Genomic DNA, 21,423 nt, shown 5'->3' with positions numbered 1-21,423 from the left:
TTTGACATGCTACCTCTCAGTCAGAGGATTCCAGCTCTGGTTCTGCTTCTGCCCTTCTCCAGGGCACATTCTCCACTGGAAGGCAAAGCAGTGTCTGCCAGGAAGAGGGGCTCAGCCAGGAAAAATCCTACCTGGGATTTAGGTACTGAGCTGCAAAACTCATTTATTTAAACTTCCTGAGCTGCAGCATGCTCAGGGACAGCCGATTTTGTTTGCTTTTTAGCTTTTCTTGTGTCAAACTGCCCCTGATCTATGAAATGAGATCTGGGTTCTGTTGATGAGCCCTGAACTCTTCGCTATTTATCTCTTTGCAGCACTTCAGATAGACCTAAGTGGAGGAAGTTATACCTTGAATATCAAATATTTACTTGGCTTTTAAGCAATAACTCCTTTGGAAGATATAGATGATATGTGGATTTGGCTAGAAAACATTTATATTACATTTATCCTTTACATTTTTATGTATTATATTTATTCTTTACTGACCGACTCCATAGCTACCATTGCCCTACTCCCTAGGCTAAAGGACTATTTTTAGTTTAACACCATTTTTTTTTTATTTTATTTTTAATTTGCTTTTTAATTTTTCAATGAAGATGAGATGGAATATTAATGAATGAGGAACAAAGTTGAAGTATGAATTATTCAGAGGCAGTAGCTGGAAAGAAAAGTCCTGCTTTACTGGGCAAGATGTCCACTCAGATGACCCCTAAAATAAAACATTTAATGTCACTGGTAAAAGCAATATTTTTGTCCAGAATAGTTGGAATCTATCCGTGAATTTACTGAGGTAAAAAGTTGGGAGTTAATTGCTTGCTATTAGCTGAATTTCAGTTTCCAAGAAAACCTGTGTTGATTGTTGATTAGGTTTGGGGATTTTTGTTGTAATTGTTACATTGCTTTATATTTATATTCTATTTTCTAATATATTTATATATTAGAAATATATTATATATATATTGTAAATATAATATAATATAATATAATATAATATAATATAATTATATTTTTTGTATGTTTCTGTGTCTGACCAGCTCTGGCAATTAATTTTTTTCCCCTCTTGTATCAGGAAGAATTGAATAAATTAGCATTTATTATCAGGACGTGCAAATCATCATGTGGAGTTAAAAAGAAGTACAACCTCATGAATATCTCATAACATGGGCAAGATAATTTCTTCTCCCTTTTTCCCATTTCAGTCCATTCCTGTCACACTCATGCTGTGAAGATTTCCTTCGCTTCTATACTTGGTATTTTCCATTATCATGCAAAGAAGAAAAGCCTGTTAAGTAGAAAAATATAGATTAGAGTTATTTAATTAATTGCTGGACTAGATTTGCAACCATGGGATTTATTATGGGGCTCCATGGGGTAACTCTGAGCCCACATGGGGACTGAGATACTCCATGACAACAAGGATTTTGTGCTAAGTACAGATTCGACCTCACTCTTCTGCAAGTTCCTTGTTCTTTCACCTCTGATGGATCCTCCTGCATGGGAAGGGTTTAGGTTTGTGCTGCTTATCTCCATTGTGTCAGCAGGGACCTCACAGGGTCTGTGAGCTCAGGTGCCCTCATGGAGCTGGGCCTGAGCATGGAGAGATGAAAGGCTAAAAAATAATAAATAAAACATTCTCAAACTACAGTGAGGTTGTGAGGAGTGAAAAAAGACACTGGAGAGCAGGAGGTGCCCCTGGAAGTCTTTATTAGTGAGCAAGACCTCTTCAGTTCCATCAGTTTGTATTCAGGGGGAGAAATCGGCATTTTTCTGAGGAGGTGGAGGTGGATCACTCCTGCTGAGTGATCTGGGGTTGGGAGCACAGGACACTTCCAGAGTGTCAAGAGTTAATCAGCTCTGGACTAATCAATTTTATGCTGATTATTGGTAATTAATTAGCACTGCAGAGAATGTGCTGGTTTTAGACTGATGATCTCAAAGGTCTTCTCCAACCTAGTTAATTCTGTGATTAATTCTGGTTTTGGGTACCTCTGGGTTTGAGGATGACAAGCACCTGACAGTTCCTTCCAACTGAATTACCTTGCAGTTCCTTCCTTTGGCCCCACAAATTCCAATTCCTCCCAAACCTTCTGGAATTTTCTCCCAGAGACACATTAATATAAAACTTGCAGCAGCAGCACAAGTGAAAATTCTGGAAACAGCATCTCCCCATCTTGGTTATACTAATCAAAGAGAAAAGTTCATCAAAATGTTCTGGATTTCCTCTAGTGGTCATTAAATTAATTAATTAACTAATTAATTACCTTATTTTGCTGTGGGAAGTACCAGTACAAAAGACGTTTGATCCAGGGTTCTACCATGGAATGAACACCAAGTAACCACCCCTGAGGTGGGAGAGATTTGCTGGTTCACCTGGAGCTCCCACACAGCTGCCAAGGAATATTTTTGGGGCACTGAAAGACACAGCTTTCAGATTTTGTCCTGTTAGGCTGAGTTGAAGTGGATATGTGTGGTTAAATCCACTTTAATAGAAGCTTTCAGCAGATGGGGAATGGCTCTCTTACCTGTGTGAGTGGTAAAATCCCACAGAAGAACTGGGTTTTTTCTTGCTGACTTTTAAACCTGACTGCTTAAAGACAATTCACAGGGAGGGAATCACTCCTAATAGCAGTCAAACTGCATAAAATGAAAAACTCGCATTCAGTTGACACATTTCCTTGTCATTTATTTTTGTGTTTGTTTGTTAGCTATGGGACATTTTAAACTGCAAATGTTCACAGTTAATTTAGGGAGTTGTTGGTCTCTGGAGCAGTTCAATCTCAGTCTACCTTTATTTTTACTAAGATTTACCTAAGATTTACCTTTTTTAATTCAAACATGATAAAAGAGCTTTGCCAGCCTTTGGCCTGTCTAGACTTATGAGCTGCATTTGTGATTCAGTGGCATCAAGCCTCAGGAAATTATTTGGGATTTAATTTGTTTCTAATTATTCCTTTCACAGCTGAACAGACTCTGTCCAGTTTTTGGGACTGCTGCTAAATGCTCTTGTTGGGGATGGTGTTTACACTTCCTGCTGGAATTAGCCCATGATTGACTACAGTTGTGTCTGCTGGCAAAACTAAATGTTCAAAGTCTGCCTTCCAGAGAAAACAGAGTTTTTATCATTAGGAGAATTGTTTCTCTTTATACAAATCATTTTGGACAAGAAAAAAGTGATTTTATATTTTCAATAGGCAGCATCCCACCCTGCTGTTAATTAGACTAAAATATTCGGTTCAAGATAATTAGTGCTGGGCTAAGATGAATGGGAGTTCCTGGGTACTTTAATTCCAAAAATTATTTGGTGGACAGGGCATTGGTGTCACTTCAGGAAATAACCAGAGAAATGTTTTCAAAACTGGCTGTGTCTCTACATTCTTATTCTTAAGTAAATTAGAAAAGAACTTCATGGCTGAGGCTCTGAACAGTCCCTCTACCACAGAAAGATGAGCAAATTGTCCCATTTTCCAGGGGTTAATTTTTCAGTAGCAATTTAGGTAAATGCTGCGACTCAGATGAGTGGAGGGGAAATGCAGATTGACCTCCCTGACACCTCTGCAGTTGTCAGGGTGTTTTTTATGGAAGAAGGCAGAGTTGTAGCCAAGTTACTTGCCGTTGGAGGCAGATAGCAATTTTTCTAATTAAATTTCAGCAGAGATGCAAGATAAACAGGCGATCATAAAGTGCTTTGGAAGTGGGAAAGCAAGGCAAAAACAATGATAAAATCCTCTTGTGGTGTCAGCCACCCTGTTTATTCCAGGCACTTTTCATTTGCATTTTCCCCCTCTTTTCACCCTAACTGCAGCCCTACAGAGGTCACCAGATTGATGTGAAGTTCAAGGTAAAGGATAAAGTTCACAATATTGGGCTGGTTTTTAACCTCATTTAGTGATTTCGAATGAGTAATTCAGCAATGTCAAAATGGACGGCTTTGATAAGTTATTGATTATCTGCTAGTACCTGATAAGGAGCTATAAAAGGTGTTTCAAGTCTGCTGATGTGATTTTCCCTTTCCTTCCCCTTTTTAGGATTGATTGTCTGTCTACCACATGGCATCCCTTGATAGGCAGAGTCTCTTTTTAAGGAAAATGTCACTGAAAAGTAGTGAAGCATTAAAAGGTTAAAATCACAAAGATGTGATGTTACAGATAATTAAATTTTATATATTTTGGAGGATACCACGATGGCTAATTAAAGGAATTGTCAGTAAAATTGTCAGGAACTTTAATATGTGAATATATAAACCTGTGAATAATCTCCCTTAGCAGCAAGTGCTTCCCTTGGCTGGTGTATTGATTAGGCAGGACAGTCCCTGTTAATCTAAGATTAACCTGTGACTTTAAATATAGATGTTTTTGAGATAGAGGAGAGGTTCGCTCACCTGGTTTGCCCTTCAAAACCAAATAAAACCATGATTTTAACTTCCAAAATGTAACAATTGTTTAAAGAACCAGGTGTGTCAGACAACACTGTGGTTGAGAAAATTATAGCAAGGCTGCAGAATAAGGGAATAAAGTCTAAAAGGCACTTTACTTCAGGGAATTTTAACCCAGTTGTGGTTCAGAAGTTTAGTTGCTGTCTGTGGGGGAAAACAAAACAAAACAAAACAAAACAAAACAAAAAATTATATATATATATATATAAAGTAGTTCTTATCCTTAAAGGTCAAGGTTTTTAGAGAAATGGGATCAAGCTTGCCTGAAAAGTGAGAAGATTTTGGTCAAAAAAATGAAACAGGAAAATAAAAATGTCCCTGAAGATATTCTTTGAAGTTGTTTTTGTGTTGAGAGAAGCATATTTGGGTATTGCTGGGGCTGGCTTACGGTGTGGCCTGTGGGACACAGCAGCCATGGGGCTCCCTGGGTGGCACAGCAGGAGCAGCAGCTCTGGGAGCTCTCCAGAGACTCAGGCTGGGCTGGAAATTTTGCTCAATTCTCAAATCTGATTCATTATCAAAAATTACTGATTTTATAATTTATTGTTTTGTTTTGTTTTGAAATCTGAGAATGTTTCATCGATCAATGACTGTTACTTTTCATCATGGTTAGGAACTTACAGGTGAGAAAATGGTCAGTTCTTCTGGCTTCGCCAGGAGCTGAGAAGGAAAAGGTTCCTGAGTTTGCTTGGAAGAAGTAACAGTGGTTCTGAAATTAGAAGAAATTTCCTATCAGGAAGGAAGAGGAGCTGCTTTGATTCAAGCTTTGTTCACAGCCACAGCAGTCCAAGGATCCCCAGAGGTTTGGTGTGGGCAGCAGGGCAGTTTCAGGAGCACAAATCACCTTTTTGTGCAGCAAAACTGAGGCTAAAAATCCAATTAACAAATTAACGAAGTGCCAAAACACTCAAGTGTTGATTGAGGAGCCCCTGTAACATCCAATTCTGTTTTCTGTTCCATAGATTTGTGATTGTTACAGTACCAAGTGGAGCTGTTGTCACAAAGGAAACATATTTAGCAGTTTATTTGATCCTTAAATGTCATTTCAAAGCATTTGAAGGCTTTAAATGTTGACATTTAAACAAAATACTCTTGCTGTGATGCTTTATTAGCCAACTTCACTCCAGAAAAATTCTCATCTGTTTCACATCTCTGGGCCTTGCAGAGAGAATTATTTCAGTGCCTGGGTGTCCCATTAAACTGTAACTGATCATTAAGGGTCAGGAGGAATTATTTATTTTTTCAGCTTATTGTCACAATACAGAGGGTGCAAATTAATTCCTCAAGTAATCAAATGTGATCTGCAAATCCTTAACTGATGAATATGTGCAAGTGCGCGTTAAAATGAAATCACCCTTGGGAATGAAATTAAAGGAAAATTCCTATTCCCAGGACAGTCATGTTTGCCTCTGCTCCGTGCTATTGATAATGGTTATGTGGAAAACATTCCTTGAGTCCTATAGGCCTCTCTTGTGGAGAACAAGTTAATTCCTGAAAGGAGAAAGTGGGATAAATCTCCATTTGGCTCTGGATCAATACCCTGGGCAGCACAGCAGTGCTGGGGAAGCAGGGGTGTGCTTGGTAAATAATTCCTGCTTTTTTGTCCTGAGATTGGAAAAGAAAAGCATTCAATAAAACACAAAATTTCCCTATTTCACCCTAAAAAGATCTGAGGATGAGCTTAACGATGAAAGGTGTGAGTGTTGCAGGTGAGGTGTGTACATGCACACGTTACATCTGCACAAATTTACTGAAAATACGTCCAAAATGTAGCTGGGAAAACCCACTTCTTTTCTATAACCTTCAATCTAAAAGTGCCTCTTCTAATATGACCACTAAGTCAATGTAATAAAATGGGTTTAATAATGGTGAGGCAGAATTTGCAGCAGGCTCTGACCACAAAATCTCTCCCTAGAATTCTTTTCCTGATAGGGTGGCAAACTTTAGTGAGGAGAGAACTGTGCAGCTGGAATTAAGTAGTGAGGTAGTTCCAGATGAGATTCCCACTCCAGGATTGGAGAAGTGCTTGTTCAGGAGCCATAAGAGAGGAAAATCAGTACAGAAAATGAAAACGTTCTTCAAGCTGAGAGTGGGACCTACAGTGGGGTTTTGCTTACTCCCCCTCCTGGCTCAGCCTTCTGAAATTCCCACTGCTGTGAGACTCTGGACCTGGCTTGTTCCTTCAAATGAGGAGATGCCAAATGCTCTGCAGGAGGATGAAATGCAGGAATAAGAGAAAGAACCACCAACATTATTGCAATAAAATGTCTGTGTAAAGAGAGTCAGCCAAGAGACCAAGGGCCTGAGTGAAACACTGACTTGTTCATCCTGATATTTCTCTCTTTTTTTTTTACTTTATTTCAAATTAATTACTTTATTGGGTTTTTGACTAGTTCCATACAACTGAAATTAAGAAAGATTCCTGGTGCTGGTTATATTTTCCCACCAAATCTTTCTCCTCTTTTATCATTTGCTTGTAAGTTCTTGTGCCTTTTGTGGTGTATTATTGTGTGGCTAATTTTTCTAAAGGCAAAGAGAAGCCGTCAGCCTGTTGTCCTTAGGAAGAGAAATATATATAGATATAGATATAGAGATAATTATCCCTTTGTGAGAAATAGTACTTATAAGGAAAGAAAATTTGGTTAATATTACAAGGATTTCTTTAATTGCAAAGAAATTACTCTTAGAAATGAAAATAAAAATAATCTGGAAGTTGTTATGGTGGTGCGACATGGTTGCTAAATATTTTCTGATTTTTGGGGAGATGTAGTGCATATGTCTTAGGCTTCACAGTTTGCTCCTCTGCACAAAATTCGGAATAATAAGAAACCCACCATCAAGAATTTGAGGGATAATCAAGGAAATAGACTTCATAGTTGTGGGGGAAAAAAGCCAAATGTCAAAACAGAAATGTTTATTTTCTTTAATGCCAGTCATCATCTTGGAAGGAAGAGAAGCTCTGGCCTGAATTCTGTTTTTTCTGAGGCAGGAGGCCCACTGCATAATGCATTTCATTTAGTCCCCTGCACAGACACTGCTGGGGACACTTCTTATCAAGCATGTCAGATACAGAAAAAGCAATTTAGTAAGCACTGTGATCAGATCCTGATGAAATTCAATTCTTTTTTGGCCCTGCTGTTCCTAGGAGACATCATTGATAAAAATAGTCTCTGTTTTCCTCCGTGCTCAGGTTCATTATGCTCTCTTGCTGCTCTTTCAATATATTTTGGGGTTTTTTTCTTCCCCTCAAAGGTGGCTTGTTTTTACAAATGAATGGAAGGAATTGTGTTCTCTGACAGCTTACTCTGTTAACAACCTGAGCTGCCAGGATATTTGAATTTTACAGTTTTCATTTCAAGAAATTGCATAAACATGGGGCATGACAGAAACCCAGGAATGCAGCAGCCATGGGTTGTACTGAGCAGCTAAATCAGGAGCTAAAAGCTGTTTGATAATTTACTGCTGAGTTTAAAAAGAAGGTGAATTGAATAATTAATCTTCTTTCTTAATTTTTTCCATTGGTCACCAAAACACATTTTTACCCTGGGAGAAGACAAGACAGGTCAAGTCACAGGTGCCAACAGCATAAATTACCCACTGTGGTTTTTTAGCTGTGGCTTCTGGAAATGAAGGGGAACTCCTGAAAAATAAATAAAGAGAAAAGTTAGTTTCATTTTAAATTTGCAGATCAGTTCTGGGGACCCAGCACAGGAAGGACCTGGAGCTGCTGGAGAGAGTCCAGAGGAAGCACCAGGATGATCAGAGGGATGGAGCAGCTCTGCTGGGAGGAAAGGCTGGAAGAGTTGGGATTGTTCAGCCTGGAGAGGAGAAGCTTTGGGGTGACCCAGTTATGGCCTTCCAAGACTTCCAATAATGAAGGTGCTACAAGAAGGATGGAGAGAGACTTTTCCAAGGCATGGAGTACCAGGACAAGGGGGAATGGCTTCAAACTGCCAGAGAACAGATTTAGATTGGATATTAGGAGAACATTCCTAGGAGAACATTCCGACCTCTGAGGGTGGGGAGGCCCTGGCACAGCTTTGACCAGAGAAGCTGTGGCTACCCCATCATTGCCCTGGAGGGGTTAAAAAAAAGTGTGTGTGTGACACTCGAGGACACAGATTAGTGGTGATGGATTGATGACTGGACTGGATGACGTAAAGCTCTTTTTCAATTTTACTGATTCTGTAATTCTAAGAAGTATAAATTGGGTGAATTAGCTGTAAATCTCTGGGGTTTAGCAACATAGATTTGGTTTCCTCAAGTTGGGAAGTGCTTCCTGGCCCAGAACTGTTGCTATAAAAACCTCTTTTTAGCTCCCATGACAACTTGATCTAACAATTTCCTGAAGAGAATTTATTCTCTTTCAGCTTCAAAATGTGTTTTAAATCCATGCTTGGGATTTGTTTCCAAAATCTCCAAAGCCTTCAGCTGAGGTCTTGGCCCACAGTTCCTGTTTGTGGCAACACAAAGGGTCAGAAGATCGCATTCCCCCTGGATCCCTGTACATCTCTGTGTCACATCAGCCTTCAAGGAGCAGCACAGGAATTCTGCTGGCTCCTGATGTGAGGCTCTGCCTCCCCCAGGTCTGATCAAAGGCAGGAATGAGCTGCCAGTGAGAAGGCAAGAAAAGAGGGAGAACATTGAGATCCTACAAATGGGACATTTGATGTGACATGGCTTGACTAATGACGAGATTTTGGTGTTATCTCCTACATTTGTAGCGATATTCCTGCTTTTTGGATTGACTTCCGTTGTGGTTGGATAACTGCACTGAAACATTCCCCATGTTTTGCTGACATGCAAGTGTTCTGTGATGGATTTCCGCTCATTAGTTTTTTGTCACAGCCCTTGTTGGGCTGGCAGAACAGCTGAGACAGCAGCAAGGAATGATGTTGGAATGGTTTTGCAGCTCTCCCTGCTGTTTTAGTGCCGAGTATTGGTGAAGTCACAGGCAGTTCTGCACAGCATGGAGAGAACTCAGCTCATTTCCCACTTATAGTTTGTATTCCAACCTCAGGAAAGCACAAGGAGAGTCCATAATGATTCATCAATTCATCAAGAACTTTGTTGGTTTAAATAGTGCAGGGCTCCCTGGGAAGGGATTCTGGATGGCACCAGGGGCAATGTGTGTTGCTTTAGTGATATTTTCCATCTGGAGAAAAGCTCCTCAGCCTTGTTTTCCAGAAGGATGAGAGTTCAGCAGCAAATTTCTCAGCTGAGCTGTGACAATGATGCAGGTAGAAGGTTCTGAGACTTATCTGAAGTCCACTGGCCAGAATTACAGCTGCCTGTAAAAATAATAATTTTAAGGGTATCAAATATTGGTGTGAAATGTCCAGTGGGAACTGATTGTTCTAATACAGAATCCCAGGATGGCTGAGGCTGAAGGGAGCTCAGGGGGCACCTGGTGCCACCTCCCTGCTCCAGCAGGGCCATCCCAGAGCACAGGGCACAGCATTGTGTGCACACAGCTCTGCCACAGCCCCAGGCAGGAGAGCCCACAGCCTCTCTGGCCAATGTGTTCAGGGCTGGGCACTGCCCAGGGAAGAAGTTGTGCCTCCTGGCCAGGGGGAATTGCTGCCATCAGGCCCTGCCCGTGGCTCTGGTGCCATTGCTGGGCCCCCGGAGCAGAGGCTGGGCCCTGCTGGGAGCCCTCCCTGCAGCCAGGGCCAGCCAGGCCTGAGGGCCCCTCTCAGCTGGGGCTCCTCTCCAGGCTGAGCAGCCCCAGCTCCCTCAGCCTTTCCTGGGCACCGAGATGCTCCAGGCCCTTCCTCAGCTGCGCAGCCTCCGCTGGCCCCGCTCCAGGAGCTCTGGTCTCTCTGGTTTAGTTTTCTAGCTGCCTTTATGCCTGAACAGCTCAGTCTGCAGTGGGACTCATGGGACTCATGTCTTGCTGTATTTGACTCAAAAATAAATTGCCTGTGTAGGTTTTTGTCCCTTATCTCAGTGGGTTTCTTGAGCTCACTTTGGTGAATCCAAGGAAAACTTCAGGAACTCTTGCTTTCCATGCAATTTTATCCTTTGCAGAATTTTCCAATGTTTACTTGTGCTGGTGTGGTGGCCCTGGCCCCTAAGTCCCAGGGATGTCTCTGCTGTGAGCTCAAGTGCTCAAGTGGTTGTGAAACAGCAGCATCACCAGAGTGAAACCTGGAGCTGGTTCATGGTCTTCAATCGAACAAAAAGCACCTCTCAGGAATATATTATCTGCTCAGAAAAGAACCTCCCTAGTTGAGGAATGTTTGCTTCAGTTGGCTTTCACTTTCCTAGAACACAATGATTTTTATGGTAACAAGCAAAAAAAAGCCAAAATACACCCCAGAACCCCCCAAAATACACCATAAACCCCCTCATCAATGGAAAAAGAAGCTCTAAGGAGAAAATTATGTTATTCCAACTCCCAAAATGTGCCATTTCCTCTCTTTTCTTTTTCATCTTCTCCAAAAGAGGAAGTTTTCCTTAAGTATCAATGGTTGGCAAATTCAGCTTTGCATCTCAGGTGGATGGAGAAGATAGAAAATCTGATTTTTTAAATCCTTGTTATCAACTGTGGAACAATTATTGTTGTACCCTGACTTTAATTTAAAAATTTAAAAATAATTTCACACTGTCCACATCCTTCTATTGGAAGCCTGGCATTCCTGGACATCCTAAAATAATTTAAATAAAATACATTAAAAATATTGGAAAAGATATTAATTTTATTTTAAAAGTCATGTTTATTTTGGGGTGCTTTTCTTTTTTTTGTTTCTTGTTCTTGAAAGCCCCAAATGCATATTCTGCATCTCAGTTGTAGATTCCCTCATAATCATTCCATGGGATCATGGGATTGTGAAATCAATACGTAGGCTGATGCCTAAAAATCCTGTTTGGAATTTTGAATGCAACTGCACTCCTGAGTTATTAAGCACCATTTAAATACATTCATTAAAAATATCAGTTGTTTCTTTTATTCGCTATCCTCTGTAGGAGCCTAAAACCCCCTGGCACAAATGGGATTCTTAATTTGCCTTCTTCCATCCATAATATCTCTGAAGGCCATGGATTTTTGCAGGACCTGCTGGACACCCCACATGGAGAAGGTGCTGCTGTGCTTCCATGGTGAACACAAAAGAGTGGAGGGAATGAGGTTTTTGCTGCTACCTTATTCTCTCTGAGCTTTTTTAAGTATTTTTCTGCCTTGATCATCTCGTGGCCCTGCAGACTACCTGGCAGGCTCCCCATCACGGCTCTGTTTGAAGGAGGGTTTTTTAAAATTTATTAATATTTGTGCTAGGAGTTGCAAGGTGAGGTTGGGGTTCTGCTTTTTGGCCTACCCAGTTCTGCTACATTGAACACCTGGAAGTCAATTAATCACCACACCAATAACTGTGGGAGCTTTTCCCTAATGAGGAAAAAAAATGAGTGCATATTCCACCCTCAGACAAGCAAGATCTTGTTTGTTTTTTAATCACCTGTCTCTGCCAGAGCTTGGGCAGCCTTTCATGTTCCCCTTGGCAGAGGCTGGGATTTGAAGGCCAGCTGTTTATTCCGAGTGATCTCCCTGCCCTGCTGTGGCTCTGTGCTGACTTTCCCAGCACTTTTTCCAGCCTTGCCCTGCCAAAGCCTCCCGTGCTCTTGCTTTGCCTCCAGTTGGCACCCATGGGCACCTCAGACACTTCACTCCTTCATTAATCTGTTTTCTTGTCCTTATAATAAGCTTCCATCTCCTCATGAAAGTCCTGAGAAGGAGCCTGGTATGGGATTTTTATGCCTCTTGTAAGGATATTGGATGCCTATGGAAGATGCCTAGTTTGACTCCTCATTTTAAAAATAATTATTTCTGATTAAAAGCATATGCACACTTTCTTAAACTTCCTATGTGTGCTTTGATTAATTTATTAATGTACTATTACCCACTATTAATGTAATGGCTGCTTCGTTGTTTTATGTTTCCGTAGTTCTAATTTCTAAATTTGAATGAAAAAGATTCTGCATTGTCTGTGGATTATTAAAGCAATATGAAAGTACCTTGAGTTTTCCTTCAAGGCACATCAGCCAATTTAACTCCAAACAGCTTCAAATTATTAAATTTTGTGCCGTTCAGCCTGGAGAAGAGAAAGTTGTGGGGAGACCCTACAGTCCCATACAGGGTCTGAAGGAGCTGCAGGGAAATTGGAGAGGGACCCTGCAACAGGATCTGGAGTGACAGAACAAGAGGGAATGTGTTCAAACTGACAGAGGGGAAATTTAGATTGGATATTGGGAAGAAATCATTCCCTGTGAGGGTGGGCAGGTGCTGGGATGGAATTCCCAGTGGCTTCAGAATGGAATTCCATGGTTTTGTGGAACAGAATAGGTTTTAAGGTTCTTACAACCCAAATCATTCCATGATTTGATTATGATTCTATCCCTGAAAGTTTCAGCAGATGGTGCATGATATCTCCTAGCCCATTTTAGGTGTGTAGAGTACCTGGAGAAAAAAAATTAATGGATTTCACTTTTCATTCTCAGCTTCCTTATAATTCATTGCCCTATTGCTCTTGTTTCTATTCAACTGAGTGCTTTGTTTCCCAGGGGTTGGTGCAATGCTGGAAGTGTGGGATAAAATATCTTCTGTTCAGCCAGAACCTGTTTTCATCTTAAATGCAGGGGTTCTAAGTGCTTCTCTACAACTTTTCCTTGAACTGTAAAATAAGGCATTGTCCTTGCTATCCAAGTTATTTGTTGAACAATTCTGATCTTAGTCTTGGTTTAGCTTAGACTCAGCCTGGCCTGCAATATTGGAATCATAGAATCCCAGAATTCTGGACTGGTTTGGATTGGAAAGGACCTTAAAGCCCATCCAGTGCCACCCCCTGCCATGGGCAGGGACACCTTCCACTGTCCCAGGTGGCTCCAAGCCCCAAAGTCCAGCCTGGCCTTGGACACTGCCAGGGATCCAGGGGCAGCCACAGCTTCTCTGGGCATTAATGGTGAGTTTAAACCCAGAATAACTGATGGGATTGGTTTTGTTGTGGGTGTGTTTCTAACTCAAATGTGGGGTTTTCTGAGAGGGCTCCAACTGATCTGTGAATCTTGAAATAGAATTTTAGCCTTGGTCGGTTTTCTGCACAATATTCTCTCTTCCCATGCAACTTGTATGCCATCCTAAAGCCTTTTAAAATTTCAAGCAGATGTCAAATATATCTTCTTCTCTCTTTCTTTCTGCCTATTTTGAGCTCGTCTCCCTCATTATGCTTTTAAGAGTTTAATTTTTCAAAGAGTCCCAAATGGAATTGGGTGCTGACAAAGCACCTGGCCAGTGGGACAGGGACAGGGACAAAAGCCATAAGCAGGAGTGGAGTGAGAAGTTTCCTAGTCCCAATTTGGGAGGCCGAGAACAACCATCCTCACTTTTTAATGTGCCTATCCCTGACATATCTGTACCTTAAATTACTTTGGTGTGGAAAAGGCTGGAAGAGCCTCTGGACTTGAGGAACCTGTTGGAAATGACTGGGGGGGGTGACACCTTGGGGTATGGTGGCAGGTGACTATGGGGCTACCCATCCACACCTTCACAAGGGGTCAATAAACTGCCTTTCCTCCATCCTTTGCTTCTTCTTCTGCTCATCCCTTTTCCCTCTAAGTTTTCCCTCAGCATCACCGAAGCTCTCGTCTCCCTTCCAGCTCTCAGCAGGATGATTCCTGACAGCTCTGCCAAAACTTGGCCAAGTGTGGACTTGTCTCATTTCTATTCCCACGCTAAATTTCAAGTCCCCTCTTGCAGAACACAGAGCTTTCCAAAGGAAAGGCTGCCAGGACGAGTTGTATGTGGGAAAAAAAGGGCGTCTGGTTTTTCACAGAGCTCATTAAGGGTTTTTGACATGCAGGGAAATGTTCCAAGGGGAGGGAAAAGCCTGGTGTGCACACATCCATGGGTGGTACATCTGTGGTTGGTTGAGCAGCCAAGGTCACTGAAACTGTGGGAGTTGGGAATGGCAGCTCTGCAGCTGACACTGGAGGCTGGATTGACAGATGAAAGCTGGCACCAGTTTGGGGTGGCTTGACTGTGACCTTGCAGGACCTGAAGGAGCTACAAGAAAAATGGAGACTCTTTAAAAGGGATGGAGGGCCAGGACAAGGGGGAATGGCTTTCCAGTGCCAGAGGGCAGGGATAGATGGGATATTGAGAAAAATGGAGACTCTTTAAAAGGGATGGAGGGCCAGGACAAGGGGGAATGGCTTTCCAGTGCCAGAGGGCAGGGATAGATGGGATATTGGGAAGGAATTGGTCCCTGGGAGGGTGGGCATCCCACAGGGTGCCCAGAGAAGCTGTGGCTGCCCCTGGATCCCTGGAAGTGTCCAAGGTCAGACTGGACAGGGCTTGGAGCAGCCTGGGATAGTGGAAGATGTTTCTGTTCATGGCAGGGGGTGAAATTTTGGACCTTTAAGGTCCCTTCCAATCCAAACCATACCATGATTTTACAATTCTATCACCATGTTAAACATTTGAGTTCACTTCCAAATAATGGTGAATTGTTCCCACACCCATCCACACTTTTCCAATGTAGCTATCCCTGAAATGTCTGTACTTTAATTTTCTTTTGCAGTGTGTATTTGTGGATCACAGCCATTCCAGCTCCTGATTGTGCTCCAGTTCAATTTGCTGTTTTCCTATTTTCAGGCATTTGCTGTGTTTCACAGTGATGACTGGAATCCCTGATTCGAGGGACTATTTATAGAAACACAGTCAAGTATTTGTGAACTTCCTTTATCAAGTGTTTACTATCAGCTTCTAAGCTGATAAGGGGGCTGGAGCACTTTTCCTGTGGAGCCAGTCTGGGATACTTGGGGCTGGAGAAGAGAAGGTTGTGTAGAGACCTTCCAGGGTCTGAAGCGATACAGGGAAGCTAGAGAGGGACTTTTCATCAGGAACTGGAGTGACAGGACACAGGGAATGGCTTCAGACTGCCAGAGGAGAAATTTAGGTGAAATATAAGGAAGGAATTGTTTCCTGGAAGGGTGGGGAGACCCTGGCATAGGGTGCCCAGAGAAGCTGTGGCTGCCCCTGCATCCCTGGAAGCCTCTAAGGCTGGGTTGGACTTTGGGGCTTGGAGCAGCCTGGGATGGTGGGAGGTGTCCCTGCCCATGGCCAGGGTGGGACAGGATGGGCTTTAAGATCCCTTGCCATCCAAACCATTCTGGGATTTTGTGATTCCTTTCCTATGGGATCTATCCTAAAGCTGTATCTCACACAAAGGAGGTTGTTATAGAAATGTTCATGTTGCTTGGTTAATTTGGATTTAAAGGGATCATGAGTTGTAAATATTCTTCTTATTCTGAAGGTTTTTTCTCCTCCAATACCCTTCCAAGTGAGATGTTGTTGTGCTAAACCTCCAGATCTCCCAGCTGGCTTTCTAATTGCTCTGTTTCCAATGTGATTTCTCATTTCAGACCCGTGTGAATCCCATCAGTGTCACTCCACCCATCCAAGCCATAGATCAGGACCGAAACATCCAGCCTCCTTCTGAACGACCTGGCATCCTCTATTCCATCCTAGTTGGTTGGTGTCTGCTACTTTTCCTATCCCTCCCAAGCAGTCCCTCTGTTATGACCACCCAGGAAAAGATTACCTGGGAGAGTGGAACCCTGATAAAAAATCCTTGTGTGGTCAGTGGGATGTTTGGAATTGTTCTACCTGCTGGTGTTTAATTACCAAGTGGAAATTCATTTCACATGGTTATTTATTAGCGTTTATTCAGATTGCATCCTGAATTGTTGTCTGGTTGGAACAACACAGTGAAGGAAAGGAGAGCTCTGCTGGGATGTGTTTTCCATTGACAGACACAAAAAAAGAGGCTAAAAAAAGGCAATTAGAGCAGATTTCATCCTAAAAATCATGTGGCACAGGGCAGCTCCAAGGATCTTACTGCATCCAATTTTGCTGCCTGTGAGCTCACCTTTTTTTGATTTAAAGTTTCTTTTGTTGTTTATGGTGCTTTGTCTTCTTTTTTCCTGCTGTTTCCCTGTGTTTGGCATTTGTTTCTGGGCTTGTAGGATGTGACCATGGAAGGGCCTGAGGTTGGTTGGCAGTTGCAGGGCTCTGCCTGCCCAGCTGTTCCCAAAATGTACACGAGGACCTTTCTGTGGGATCTGGAAATGCAGGAAGTTGTGGAACCACATCTTTTCCCTGACTTTCCTCTGTTGAACTCCATGGTTTTCTCAGCCAAGGGGAGGTGGAAGAGAGGATATTGAGGACAACATTGTGGAGGATTAGCTCTGCAAAAGGACTTATTTATAAATGTCATAAATTGATTTTATTCCTAAGTTCTGCAGGGACAGCTCTACCCCAGGGCCATGTTTAGGCCAACTTCTAAAGGTTTTTTGCATAATTTACAGAGTTCTTCAGGAGTGAAATTATTAAAGTTTGTGTGTCACTAACCTGGGATGTTGGGAATATTGGAGTGGCTAGTCTGACCTCCATGAAATAATTCGGAAAGGTGTGGTGCAGCAATTTGGGTTACTTCGGGGACCTTATTTTTCCTTCCTTTTTATTCCTCTTTTTCCTTCTTTCCTTTTTCTTCTTTCTTTTGTTCTTTTTCCTTCTTTACATTTTTTTCTCCCTTCCTCCTCTATTTCTTCATTTTTTTTCTTTTTGCTTTCTTTTTTTTCAATTTTCCATCTCTTTTTCATCTCCTTTCCTTCATTCTTCCATTTTTTACTTTATTTTTTCTTCTTTTCTTATACTTTTCTTATTCTCCTTCTTTTTCCTTTCTTTATGTTTTTCTTTTTTTCTTTTCCCCTTTCTCCCCAACCTTTTTGCTCTTTTTTCTTTCTTTTTTTGTTTTCTTTTTTCCTTCTTTTTTCATTCTTCTACCCATCTTTTCTTCTATTCCTTCTTTCTTTTTTTCCTTTATTTTTTCCTTATTTTTTCTTCATTTATTTTTTTCTAGTTTCTATTTTCCTTCTTTTTTACTTTACTTGCCACTAATCTTTGCCTTTTTCCTTCTTTTTCTTTTTTCTTTTTCCTTTCCTTCTCAGTTCCTTCTATTTTCTTTTTTTGCCTTCTTTTTTCTTTTTTTGTTTTCTCCTTCATATTTTCCTTCTCTTTCCCTTTTTTCCTTCTTTTCCTCTTATAGTTTCCTTTTTATTTTCTTCCTTTTTTCTTATTTTTTCCTTCTTTTGCCTTCCCTTTTATTTTCCTTTTTCCCTCTTTTTTCTCTCTTTTCCTTCTTTTTTCTTCTTTTTTGCTTCTTTCTTAGTTTTTCCATCTTTTTTCCTCATTTCTTTTTGCTTGTTTCCTTTTTTCTACTTTCTATTTTCTTTCTTTTAAAATTTACTTGCTTTCTTCTTTTTACCTTCCTTTTTTCCTCCTTTTTTCTCCTCTCTTCAATCAGTTTTTTTTTCCACTTTTCTGGTTTTCTCTTTTTATTTTCCTTATTTTCCCTCCCCTGTGCCCTTACAAAGGATTTCTTTTTGGATTTTAAGTCTCCCTCCATCTCTCCCAGGATTTGCTATTTCTGTTTTAGCCTCAGAAGATATTAAGTAGTTCCACAGGAAATGGGCCTTGCAGATATTTCTCATTATGTGGATTTTCTTCCCCCTTTTCTTTAGATCTAAACCTCCTTCTCCTTGATATCTTTGGGAATGTCCTTTTTTAAAAACTGGGAGCTTTGAACTGTGCCCATGGAATTAGGGAATAAGTCACTTATGAGAATGATTTTATTTAATCTGACTCAGTTTTATTTGGTTCTTCTTTTCCCTTCTTTCTTTGCCCACCTGAACAAAGCAAATACTCTGAGCACTGTGGATATTTGACGTATTTATTAACATTTGGAAATAAGATATTTAGAATTTTTTTAAAATTTTTTTGTAATACACTAACTTTTTCCAGTCCTTGGCTTGTGGAAATGTTTATTTCTTTGGGACTTTGCAATACACCCACTTTCGCTGAACTTATCCAGGTGTGAAGCAAGGCCCTTCCCTTTATTTTTATTAGCAATGTTGTTGATTCTACCAGTAATTTTTATTATTTTGATTAAAAATTTTATTATTTTTTATAGTAAAATGTATTATTTTTAATAGTAAATTACTAGTAAAATATTCTTTTTAGGAGTAATTTGAAGACCTTATTTTCTCTGGGACCACTCCTTGAGAAAAGCCAAATTTTCCTTCCAATTATTAGCTTTTGCCCCTGTGTGATTTCTGCTGCCAGTTTTGGACACTTTTGGTTGATATTCTTAAGAAAGAGTCAGAAACGCACACTAGCTTTTGGGAAGGGGAGATTCCAGTCCTGTGTCCATTTCAAGTCCCAGGTTCCACAAAACGCCTCCTCTGGCTCTGGGAAAAGCGAATTGAGGAGTCCTTTCCTTCTCCCCCTTGCTGGCCCCCCCACATTTTGATTCTTCAGCCTCTCCAAACACATGGAATTTGTGGAGCCAGGAGAATCGGAGCTCATCCCTGGATTTCAGAGCAGGCAGAGGTGGACTGAGGGCTGCTCTGCACTGTCAAAATGGAAATGATTTTGTATATCCAGAAGCAGATATCCCTGTTCCTGGAAAACCTGGCTCCCAGACTTTAGGAATACAGGAATCTGAGCTCTTCCTGAGGTGGGCAGGATCTGAGCAGGCATCCCCAGTCAGGATTTGGGCATCCACCTGTGTTGTTCCTTAATTTTTGCTTTTCTATCATCCACCTTGCTGCCTTTTCCTCCTTTACCTGCTGAGGTTGGGTTGGTTGTTAGTGGAGTTTTTGAGGTTTGATTTTTTTCCCTTTTTTTTCCTGTATTCTTTCCTGACATCTTTACACAATATTAGCCTCATCTTCCCTTCTCTAGATCCCTTCGTGACTCTTACCCTCCTCCCCTATGCATTTGTTCTCCTTTAGGGCACCTCTTGTTTTCTCCTTTCTCGGCGTTTTTGCATTTTGTCCCTAATTTTGTGACACTTCTTAGCTTCATCAACAGCCGTGGTGATGTGCAGCCTCTAAAACCAGCAATCTGTAACTTGCCAAAAGTTTGGAGGTCCTGCCAGGGGCCTTGTGCTCTCCAAAAATTAGATTAATTAATTAGAACTTGAAATTAAAAGGCAAGGCAAGGGGATACAGGACTTGGAGCTTGAAGCTCTGAATTTGTGGTGGTGGTATAAGAGAAAAAATAATCCATGGTGATTCTTTTGCTGCATTTTGGGTCTATGATAGAGGTGTAGATTCAGAGAGTCACAGAAAAACACACATATATAATATATATAAATATATATATAATTTATTTATCTAGCAAACAGTTGTCATTTGAGGTTTGCAAATTAAAATATTGCAGTAATTTATCTCCTGGCTTTCTGAAAGTACTCTCTAGCCATTGCACTTGCAAGGGAAACAAAAACCAGCAGCATTTATCAGGAAAGTGATCTTCCCTTGTGTTGAATCTGTGCCTCAGTGCTGGCTGGATTCGGGGTTTGGCAGGGTCGGGTTTGTGCTGTTCCCACGGCAGCTTTAGGGGCTCCCAGGGCTCAGGGATGTTCTGGGGCTCTTCTCCCTTGAGTCATGAGCACATCCTGTCCTCAGCTGCTGACAGGACTGCTCCCATACCTAAACCATCAAGATTTTAGACTTAGAATTTTGTTTCTTGGGATGTTCTCACAGTGTTGCTGAGCTGGGAATGCTGGAGTTCACTCTGTGTGGAACACTTGGGCTTTCTGAGCCCTTTTGCATCATTTCTCTGAGAATCCCAGGGCTCAGAATTGCTGTGGCTGGAATTTTTCCCTCCTCCTGTGCCAGGCTGTGGTGCTGGAACCGTTTGGCTTAGGCATAGGCACATTTTTGCACTGCATCTGCCAGGCACAGCCTTGGCACAGCCAGGCACAGCCCTTTCTCAGTCTCCATGGGCTCCTAAATCCATCTGGGCTCTGAGGCTTCTGTTTTTACTAGCTTAGAGAATATCCTGGAAATCCACAGCCATGAAAACACCGTTTCCAACTGACAATCAATCTGGTACTTCCTCCCTGAGGAGAAACTTTTCTTAGAAGGATTTCTAAAATTACCTATTGTTATCATATTGTTATTGTTTTATTACTTATATATATTATTTATATGCTATTAATGATATTCCTGTTGTTATCAAGTACTTAGTGAGTCCCAGTTGAGAGGAATCTTTGTGGGTTTGGAGATAAGGAAATAATAATTCTAAACACATAAGTTCATAATATCCTTAATCTCCATGTCCACATAGGGCAATATTTTATCCTTCTAATAAGAGAATGAGGCTTTGTTGCTTTGATGATCAATGAGTAAAATAAACACACTGCTGAACTAAACCCTTCAGAGTTGTTAAAACCTCAATGTCTTTTTTGCAGGTACTCCTGAGGATTATCCCCAGTATTTTCATATGAATCTCACAACGGCTGAACTGACGCTCCTCAAGCCGGTAAACAGGGATTTACACCAGAAGTTTGACTTGGTTATTAAGGTAATTTGGGATGAGTTTTTTCAGTCCTTTTATGTTCTTTGGAAAACAAAAAGGTCTGGAGAAAATGTGGGGTGGGCCTGCTTGTCTCTTCTGCAGTTTTCCTTTTTAGCCTGTCAGGCGTCATTTAGCACCATCAGGGGGAAGAAGGGTGTGAAGCGTTTGTGGAAAGGGAATGAACCCTGGCAGAGTTCTAACACGTCATGTTACATTGTGTGAACAAACTCAGCATCACTTGTCCACTCGCTTTTTATGAGCCCCGTTGTCCTGAGAATGCAGCTGGTTTCTAACTCACATGTTCAGTTCACAACCCATTCTAGCAGATCATAGGGATACAGATAACTGTGTGAGTGGTGAATGTTCACAGTATCCCAGCACGGGTCAGGCAGGGGTAGCAGTGAATAATTCATACTTGAGTAGTGAATATTCACAGAATCCCAGGATGGCTGAGGCTGAAGGGAGCTCAGAGGGCACCTGGTGCCACCTCCCTGCTCCAGCAGGGCCATCCCAGAGCACAGGGCACAGCATTGTGTGCACACAGCTCTGCCACAGCCCCAGGCAGGAGAGCCCA

The 21,423-nt window shown here is 41.5% G+C and overlaps 1 protein-coding gene across 3 annotated transcripts in view; it reads left to right on the top strand.

Annotated features, from left to right (window-relative positions):
• PCDH15 (protocadherin related 15) overlaps positions 1-21,423 on the top strand; it is a 665,923-nt gene that overhangs the window by 482,578 nt on the left and 161,922 nt on the right. For all 3 annotated transcript variants that reach the window (XM_088059571.1, XM_088059572.1, XM_088059570.1), the window contains 2 exons: positions 15,848-15,956; positions 20,743-20,855. In XM_088059571.1, coding sequence (XP_087915697.1) covers positions 15,848-15,956; positions 20,743-20,855 — 222 coding nt within the window. The remainder of the gene's footprint in view (positions 1-15,847; positions 15,957-20,742; positions 20,856-21,423) is intronic.

The sequence above is a fragment of the Pseudopodoces humilis genome, chromosome 9, assembly GCF_049639895.1.
Source record: "Pseudopodoces humilis isolate 2021_Gansu_Grassland_sample_001 chromosome 9, ASM4963989v1, whole genome shotgun sequence".
NCBI classification, from domain to species: Eukaryota; Metazoa; Chordata; class Aves; order Passeriformes; family Paridae; genus Pseudopodoces; species Pseudopodoces humilis.
Note: the sequence above shows the minus strand (reverse complement) of the source record. Positions and strands in the feature narration are given on the sequence as shown.